This window comes from Myxocyprinus asiaticus, chromosome 33 (genome assembly GCF_019703515.2).
Source record: "Myxocyprinus asiaticus isolate MX2 ecotype Aquarium Trade chromosome 33, UBuf_Myxa_2, whole genome shotgun sequence".
NCBI lineage: Eukaryota > Metazoa > Chordata > Actinopteri > Cypriniformes > Catostomidae > Myxocyprinus > Myxocyprinus asiaticus.
The window spans coordinates 1,103,215-1,112,897 of NC_059376.1; the positions used below are offsets into that span (position 1 = coordinate 1,103,215).

Genomic DNA, 9,683 nt, shown 5'->3' on the forward strand with positions numbered 1-9,683 from the left:
AGCATTTGTTCCTTTAGAATTGCGTGCACTAATTAATTGTACACAATACGATGAGTAATGTGTATTAAGAAAGTAAATAGAGTCAGTTCTGACTTTAAATGACACACACACACACACACTGCTGCATGTGAACAGGTTTGACAGGTGCAGGTCTCGACCGCTAAAAACAGCAGGGACAATGCTAGCTCACCTGTGACAGGTGCGTGTGTGTTTAACATAATCATCAGCCAGCCGGAAGGAGGTTAAAGACACAAACACACTTTGAGTCAGTCCTGAGGTGAGAAGCATAAGAACAGGATTACAAACAAACACATCAAGAAAGGTTAGTGCTCCGCAATCACATCTATAGTATTTGTTTTTCTGATGTTTAATTGTTCACCTCTTTCTTTCTGTAACTGAAACCTGCTTGCTAACCCAGATGAACATTTTTTAACTCATTTTCTTACTGCTTTTTTAAAAGCTCACATGACTTTTTGGTGTTTTTAGGTTTCATAATGATCAACTTTGTCTCAGATGTTTCTCCTAAAATACTTTGGAGCTAAATGAGACAATTGTTGTCATACAGTAAGAGTGAATATGGAAAGCATACCTCAGATCATTTGATCTTGGAAGAAAATGATGAGAAATGTTTGAGTTCATATTGAGATCTCTGACTTTTGATTGAAAATCAGTGTGAGGCATTGTTGAGATCTCTTCTGAAACTCTAGTGGAGACAAACAAGGTTACTGGGGTCTTTCTCAAAAGAAAAACCTACCTAAACTACCAAAGCAAAAGTCTACATTTGCTCCCCATTGAAACACATAACTGTCTAGGATGAACAACGGAAATATTATAGAGATCTCTTTTGGGGTTTTTTTCCTATAAAAAGTGTGCTTCAGTGACAAATACTCAAACCTGCAGCCATAATGCACAAAGACAATATTGGGTTACAGTTATAACTACTTGGACTGTTGATTTAACACATTAATTTGGTGCGATTAATTATAGTAAAAATTAACGCAATTGATCATGCTCCCTGAACCGTATGTAAATCCCGTAATAAGAGTACGTATTTTTCTACCACTGGAGAAATTCAAGCTTGAAGTTCATGTAATTTCATGTTTTTCTGAGGCATGTCAGCAGGGGCCAGTCAGCGCGCCTTTTCAAACCTCACAAGCAATGCAGCCACAGAATGAGAGCCATTCACACAAGAAGCATTCTTGACAGCTGGGTGAAACACATCAATCTCCAGACACCACTTTCATAGTTTTAACTACTTTTAAATTGACTCAGCATCCTAAAAACACAGCATTTATGATGCTGAAAACCAGTGAGACGCTCAAAGCGTCCGTCTGATGTCGCAATGCGACAATAATGCATTATATTAAATCTGAATATATATATATATATATATATATATATACTGTGTAGATAGATAGATGATAGATAGATATAAATGAATTATTATATATTTTTAAATTAAATGAACTTTATTTGAGGGCCATTCTCAGCAAAAATTTATATATGCAGTTAATTGCAATTTATTTTAGTAATCGGCATGCCACAATTATTTGATTAAATATTTAAATCGATTGACAGCCTTACTTTTTACTCTAAAAAAAGAATGATTTTATAAAGATGTAGCATTCAGAATGACATTTAATCCTGAGATGAATTGTTTTTCATTTTGAAATTGTATGTACTGTCTTCATTTGTCATTAAAACTGTCCAAATGCATTTCAAAATGCTCATCAGAATGTTGAATCATTCATGGCGATTCTGTGAGCATTATGGTCGATCGTCTTACAGTTGGGAGTTATAATTGTCTCTGTATTGATTGTCTACTCAATGGCTGCTGTCTCTTGTGATGAAGGTCGAGTCTTTCCTGGATTTTTGGTTGTTAGAGCATTAGAGTTTGAGGAATAATGAGACATCACTGTAATTCAGTTTTGTAAAATGTCCACATATGGCTTTATTTTTGTGGTTTTTATTAAAGTAATGAGCCAGGGTAATACAGGTTAAGCTCTATGGACACCATCTGTATTATGCTGTCGATTACCTCAGGAAATAATTTCAACTCATCGTTCAGTTTGTAAAAACAAAAGTGGCTTTAAAGGCAATATGTTATTTCCATATCTTTGAACACAAGTCTGTCATTGGCCAACAGTTCACAGCAATCCATTTTGCAATTGAATTTGTCAATATGTCTAAAGTAGGCTCATTATAGGGGCTTTTCTAAGGATGCGTCTACTGTATGTGCGCACACTTTTGGAGCATCTCACTTTGGCTGCATTGTGTCACTGATGCAGCATTTTTAGGGTGCTTTGTGAAGTTAAACTTTGTTTAAAAAACACGTCTCAATACTTTTGCATTCAAAGTTGCACTACATCCAGCTGTATTTTAAAGCAAGAATGTGTCCTCATCTTGAGCTGTCTGCTGTCCCTGAGTGTGGTTTGTTGCCTGTGAAGTTGGAGTTGCACTGACTGCCCCCTGCTGAAAATACAATAGTGGTACTTTAAGCTTGAATTGCTCCGATGTTAGGAATATTTGTTATAATGGTCAGGGGGCATTGTTTTTTTTTATTTATCCTAATTAATCACACTGAAGTTACACCTTAAATCAAAATCCCTAGTTAAAATGCACACTGTTTTGTCGGTATAGCTAAAAACATTATGTGTGTAAGAGACTGATAAATTTGCTTGCTTACCTTGTTTGTGCAAATTTACATCCAGTCTTTCAACTGCTGTCATGACCAGGTAATGCCAATGAAGTTAGTTTACTTCCTCACAATACGCACAAAAATACCAGGAAGGAACGTGACGTAAATGTTTGCAAAGTTTACATGGAGAAAACTTCACACACAGGAATTATGTTGTTAATGCCAAAATCTTTCTAGCAAGTCAGTCCACTGGTGGCCATCTTGGGAAGCTGTTTCCAGTCATGCCAGTACAGTTCCTATCTACTTGAATGTGGAAAGACCGAAATCTCCTAAACGGTTGGTCAAGATTACGATCAAAGAACAAATTTCAAATCAGCAGTAAAATCTGACAGTGCTGGCATTATAAATTGTGCTTCCTTACCTCAGATTACCCTAAAAAGCGCAATGATCCTGGTTAATGCTCATTCACATTCTTGAGATGATTGACAGGGGATGTCTGTATCTAAAAGGTATCGCCTGGTACGGCAATAGCACCACCCACAACCGCAAAGCACTGCAAAGGGTGGTGTGAACTGCCAGACACATCATCGGTGGTGAGCTTCCCTCCCTCCAGGACATATATACAAGGCGGTGTGTGAAAATAGCTCGGAGGATCATCAGAGACTCCAGCCACCCGAGCCATGGGCTGTTCTCACTGCTACCATCAGGTAGGCGGTATCGCAGCATCAGGACCCGCACCAGCTGACTCCATGATAGCTTCTTCCCCCAAGTAATCAGACTTTTGAACTCTTGATCTCCCACGATCAAATACATCAGCACTGCACTTTATTACTCTTACTCTTATATCTCACACCGGACTGTCATAAATTATATTATTATTATATTATATTCTCTCTTAACAACTGACTATCAACATACAGCCTGAATGTCAATACAGTACAATACAACCTACTGTATATTTTATATATACTTTATATACTATTTTTATTGTATAATGTGTATTCTATATTGTGTGTATTGTATACTGTACATTGTATATTATTATTGTGTTGTGCAATTATGTGTATGTTAGATATGTAAATTGTGTTGTGTAAATCTGATGTTTATTGTAAATTGGTATATGTCTCATCACTGTCATGACTGCTGTGTTGCTCGGAACTGCACCCAAGACTTTCACCCACTATTGCACTTGTGCATATGGTTGTGTAACAATAAAAGTGATTTTGATTTGATTTGAAAGGTGATTGCTCTTTTATCTGTATGGCGGGACTTCCTTTTCTACATTTTTGAGAAGAATAATTAATAAGCTTCAACAAAATTATCAGATTCACATTTCTGCTTTCAAAACCTCTGGCACAATTGCCTCATAAACTTTAATTGTTAGTGCATTCCTAAAAATAGTGATTTCAAATGTACAGGTACTTTGGGACCAAGTCGGCACTAAAATAAAAAGATGTTATGATACCAGTGTTTCTACAGTAGCGGTAGTACCGAGCACCGACTCAATTTGGTCCCTGCGTGCTATTTGACTGACAGATGGCTGCTTTCAAATGTAAGTGAATTGGTGGCAAAATTTTGAAGCTCTAAAAATAACATAAGTCAAAATAAAAGTAATCCAGACAACCCCAGTGGTTAAATCAACATCTCCAGAAGAGATATGATAGGTGTGGGTGAGAAACAGAACACTTTCACATTCGTCTTCTTGTGTTTTTGGTGATTCACATTCTTCTCTGCATATCGCCCCCTACTGGGCATGGAGAAGAATTTCAAGCAAAAAAAGATTTAAAATATTGCTTCTCACCCACACCTATCACATCACTTCTGAAAACATGGATTAAAACACTTGAGTTGTATGGGTTACTTTTATGATGCCTTTATGTGATTTTTGGAGCTTAAACATTTTGACACCCATTCACTTGCATTGTATGGATCTAAAATGTTCTTTTAAAAATCTTCATTTGAGTTCAGCAGATGAAAGAAAGTAATACGCATCTGGGATGGCATGAGGGTGAATAAATGATGAGAGAATTTTTATTTTTGGGTGAATTATTCCTTTAATTGTTAAACACTCGAAGAAAACATGCATTTGTTTTAATTTATTATTTATATTGAAATATAACATTTTAATAGGCTAAAGGTGTGTGTTCAATAGCAAATTACCAATTTTTCTGTGGTATCAAAATTGGTATTGAGAATCGTGAAATGTTACTGGTACTGGTACCGACTACTGAAATGTTGGTATGGTGACAGCACTACCTGTAAACATTATTTTTACAAACTGATGTATGAGTTGAAACTATTTTCTCTGGTAATCAACAATCACTGATGCTGCATGGTAATTAGACAGTGTAAAATGTTTCACATATAGTACATGTCTTTATTGTTGTTTTTTATTTTTTTCTCAGTTTTTTGTATAGTTGTCCCCAACATTACATCAACTGCGGTCCTCAATAGACGTGCTACAGAAAAAGAAAGCCCCGCCCATCCCAAGCCATGCCACGCCCAGCTCCCACAGAGGCCACACCCTCACTCTTGAGTCACGGCCAGAAAGCCCACTGCACAGAAACCCCACGGTATTGGATTGGATGTTTCTGTTGTTCAACAAATTTTTTTGTGATGAATTAAAGATTTTTTTTTTTACTTGTAGTCTGCCCAAATATGAAAATTCTGTCATTATTTACTCATCCTCATGTTGTTCCAGTCCTGTATGGAATCAGAACACCTTAGCAACTAACAATAGCAACATGCTTAAAACAACTTGGAAAACCTTAGCAACCGTAAAGCAATGCCATAGCAACCACCCAAAACACCTTAGCATCCTCATAGCAACACCCTAGCAACCATCTAGAACTCCCAAGGAACCTCATTACGGTGCAATTAAAAGCAATAAGAACACCTTGGCAACCGCATAGCAACATGCTGCAATCAGAACACCTTAGCAACTGTATAGCAGTGGTTTTTTTGTGTTCCAAAGAAGAAGAAAAAAGAGCATACGGGTCTGGAACAACCCAAGGGTGAGTAAATAATGACAGAACATGAATTTTTTGGTGATCTATCCATTAAATTGTTCTCTTCTTGAATGTACAGCATGTATGTGTGTTTGCAACGAGCCCTTGCATGTGTATCAGTGTGTTTCATATAGGACACAATAGACAGGAAGGAAGTGCAGAGTGCTCAGACTATCTGCTTCCTGAATTCAGCTTGACATATTTAATTACATCATAATGGAATTTTAGTCAGTTATAAAGCATTTATGTGTCTCATCAAATAAACGCTCTACAAATGTATACTAGTTGAAGGCACGTTAAATGCTCACGCAGATGCACAATCCATCTTCTTGTCTATGTTGTGTGTGTGTGTGTGTGTGTGTGTGTGTGTGTGTATCTAGCTGTATAACCACAGCACTTTTCGCATGCTCATCTACACTTCCTGTTCTCAAATCAGGAAGCTGCCTGTTGATTTCGGACAGCCGAAGTGTCTCCATCTTCCTTTTATAGTTTGTTAGCTGTCTATTTCTTTGTTTGCGTTCATTTTGCACCAGTGGATTTGGATCAGTATGGAGGGTGCCTCTTTGGGGTGCGAATGGAGGATATGCAAGTGGATCATTGTGATGTGATAAATCTTGTGTGAACGTTCTGTCTGTCTCTGTCAGTGCCCCCTGAGCCTGTGCACCTGCTGCGACGGGGTTACATCCTCCCAGAGCCCTTTCCCAAACCTTCCTCCAAAACCCATAGCGTGTGGGTGGCACGTCATCGAGAACTTCCAGAACTACAGGTAAGATTCAAGAGTGTTTTAAAACAGTGATACTGACCAAGTTTTTGCATCAGGTCTTGTTGAGGATTTGCCTGTGTGTTTGGCACAACTGTTTGTGCCACAGACATGAATGATATCTCAAATCATGTGGCTTGCTGAGGAGAGGTGTGTTGTTATTTTTCTGAGTGACCAGATTTACATTTTTCACCTGGCAGATGATAAAAATGGTAAAAAGTCCCATAGCCTTACAATACATTGAAGGAGGGACCCAAGCCATATCTAGAGACCAGAATATCAAAGAGACTCAGGCCAGTATGAAACAACCTAGCAACTACCTACAACACCTAATCAACTGCATAGCAACACCTAAATGACCAAATAGAACACCCCAGGAACCTCATTGAGACACGTGCTCTAGCAGCCACCCAGAAAACCCTAGCAACCGCATAGCAGCATGCTCAAAACCGCTCTGAACACCTTATCAGCTGCATAGCAGCACCCTAGAGACCATATATAACACCCTAGGATCCTCATTGCAATGCAATAAAGAGCAATCAGAACACTTGACCAACCGTATAGCAATGTCATAGCAACTACTCAGAACACCTTATCAACCGCATAGCAACACCCTAGGAACTATATAGAATGCCTAAGAAAGCTCATTGCAATGAAGTAAAAAGCAATCAGAACACCTTAGCAAGAATATACAATGCCCTAGCAACCAACCAAAACACCTTATCAAACATTTAGCAACCATCTAGAATACCCTTGGCACCTCATTGTGATGCAATAAAGCAAACAAATCGTAGCAAGTTATCAATGCCCTAGCAACCACTCAGAGTACCCTAGCAACTACATAGCAACATGCTGAAAGCTACTCTGAACACCTTTGCAACCGCATAGCAATGTCCTAGCCCACCTTATCAACCAAATAGCAACACCCTAGCGACCATCTAGAACACCCTAAGAACCAATCAGAATACCTGAGCAACCACATAGCAATGCCCTATCAACAGAGCAAAATACCTTATCAAATGCATAGCAACACCCTAGCAACCATCTAGAATACCCTCGGGACCTCATTGTGATGCAATAAAAAGCTATTAAAAACCGTAGCAAGTTATCAATTCCCTAGCAACCACTCAGAGCACCCTAGCCAACCGCATAGCAACATGCTCAAAGCCACTCGGAACATCTTTGCAACTGCATAGCAATGTCCTAACCCACCTTATCAACCACATAGCAACACCATAGCGCTCATCTAAAATAGCCTAGGAATTAATCAGAACACCTGAGCAACCACATAGCAATGCCCAAGCAACCACTCAGAACACCCTAGCAACCACATAGCAATATGCTCAAAGCCACTCAGAACACCTTTACAACCGCATAACAATGCCCTAGCAACCAGCCAGAACACCTTATCAACCACATAGCAACACCCTAGCATTCTAGCATCTAGAACAGAACCAGTCAGAACACATTTGCAACCACACAGCAATGCCCTAGCAACCACTCAGAACACCCTAGCAACCGCATAGCACCATGCTCAAAGCCAGTTGGAACACCTTCGCAACTGCATAGCAACGCCCTAGCATTGTGGCAGCGAGTTTTGCACAGGCAAACACCACTCACATTTTCTTCAGAAAATGTAAAATTCTAGTATCTTTGAACTTTTCTATATGTGTAACGCACCATCTATTTTATTTTATTTTTTTGTATTACACTGAGAGTTTTAGTAAGATACTAAACCTTTTGTGTTGTAACTTATGTAACTTGAGTTATTATTTGATTTTTAATCTTAAGGTTTTTGGGTGTCCAGCGAAGCAACAGCGACCAGTGGCGTGTCAACATGGAGTCTCAATCCACTCCACAATCTGACATAAGCGGTCAACCTCAGGTCACGGGGTCAACAGCACAGAATTCTGGGGAGTTATGCTCCATGGATGGGCTTGGATTTAAACCCTCTGATATCTCAGAACTTTTGGCTTTATCCAGCTTAAACTCCTTACAAGTAGACTGCGTGAATGACGTAGGAATTACAGATGAACTTCAAAAAGAGCATACAAAACATAGCAACAGTGTTTTGGAGAATAATCAGTGTGATTTAAATGATAACCACAACGATGAGAGCAGTAACCATAGAGACACGGAGCCTGAGGGGCCTCTACTCAAGGGCCCCTGTGAGTCTCAGGATCATGAAGGGACAGAACAGAATGGAAAGATCCCCAATCGTGACAGTGGCATCGATAGTCCCTCTTGTGGGACAGAGGGGGAGGCGTTCCCAAACGAGGACCCTATTGAGGAGGAGGACCAGAATGATAGCATTGCCACAGAAACTGAGAGTGTGTCATGTGTCACCACTAGCAACAAACGGGACTCAATGCAGGATGAAGACAGTGATTTGGATGAAGGGAGCGATGAAGATCCAGAGAGCCTGGAACTCAAAGTAAGACTATAGATCAATACAATTTTCTTAATGGGAATTTGATGAAATTGCAGTTGTTACAAACAAATTGCTAGATAAGGGCTACAGTGGTTCCCATTTCTTCAGGCACATATGGATACCACAATATGCTTGTGGTAGTTGTAGTCCTTAATAAGCAACTTGTTAGCAACATACATATTTTAAAAACACAGCGGCTTCAAACTTTTGAGATATGGCTCTGTAATTAGCTGTAGAGCAAAACATCCAAGTATCTTTAAGTAATATATCCACTCCTGTCAGTCAAATAGAGAACGCGCTAGCGCATTAGCTGAACCAGCCTGAAAAATTGAGTTTTTTAGCTTAATCTGAGGTAAAGAATCACAATTTATGATACCAGTGTTGTCAGATTTTACTGCTGTTCTTTGATCGTAATCTCGACCGGCTGTTTTGGAGATTTCTTTCCACATTCAAGTAGATAGGAGCTGCACTTTTATGCAGCTTGTTTACATAGAAAATATCTGCCAGAGAGCATTCCAAAGATGACTGCCGAGTGGACTGACTTGCCTTGAAAGGGACTTTGACTCAACTCACAATTGATTCCAGAAGAGTTTGTTGTTTTTAGCATGTTGCTAAGCTAACGTGATATATAAGTCCCTTTAAGGCAGGTCATGCAATGGTCACAGTCGTAACACCTCCGGGCAGCTATTTTCTATTGATACAAGTACATCCTCTGTCTAGTCAAATGGAGAAAGACCAGAATTTCCAAAGATTTCGATCAAATGACGAATTTAAAATTAGCCAACAATGGTATAATCAATTGTGCTTCTCTAGCAGAATCATGCTAAAAATGCTAGTTTTCTAGCT

The 9,683-nt window shown here is 39.1% G+C and overlaps 1 protein-coding gene across 3 annotated transcripts in view; it reads left to right on the forward strand.

Annotated features, from left to right (window-relative positions):
- The first annotated feature begins 248 nt into the window (after nt 1-248).
- Nucleotides 249-9,683, forward strand: part of LOC127424016 (FYVE, RhoGEF and PH domain-containing protein 3-like) — a 68,867-nt gene continuing 59,432 nt past the window's right edge. For 2 of the 3 annotated variants that reach the window (XM_051668778.1, XM_051668781.1), the window contains exons 1-2: nt 6,056-6,412; nt 8,198-8,840. In XM_051668778.1, coding sequence (XP_051524738.1) covers nt 8,244-8,840 — 597 coding nt within the window. In that variant the 5' untranslated portion in view covers nt 6,056-6,412; nt 8,198-8,243. Of the gene's footprint in view, nt 323-5,043; nt 5,212-6,055; nt 6,413-8,197; nt 8,841-9,683 lie in introns of those variants that run through there. The other variant, XM_051668780.1, reaches the window with a different exon arrangement.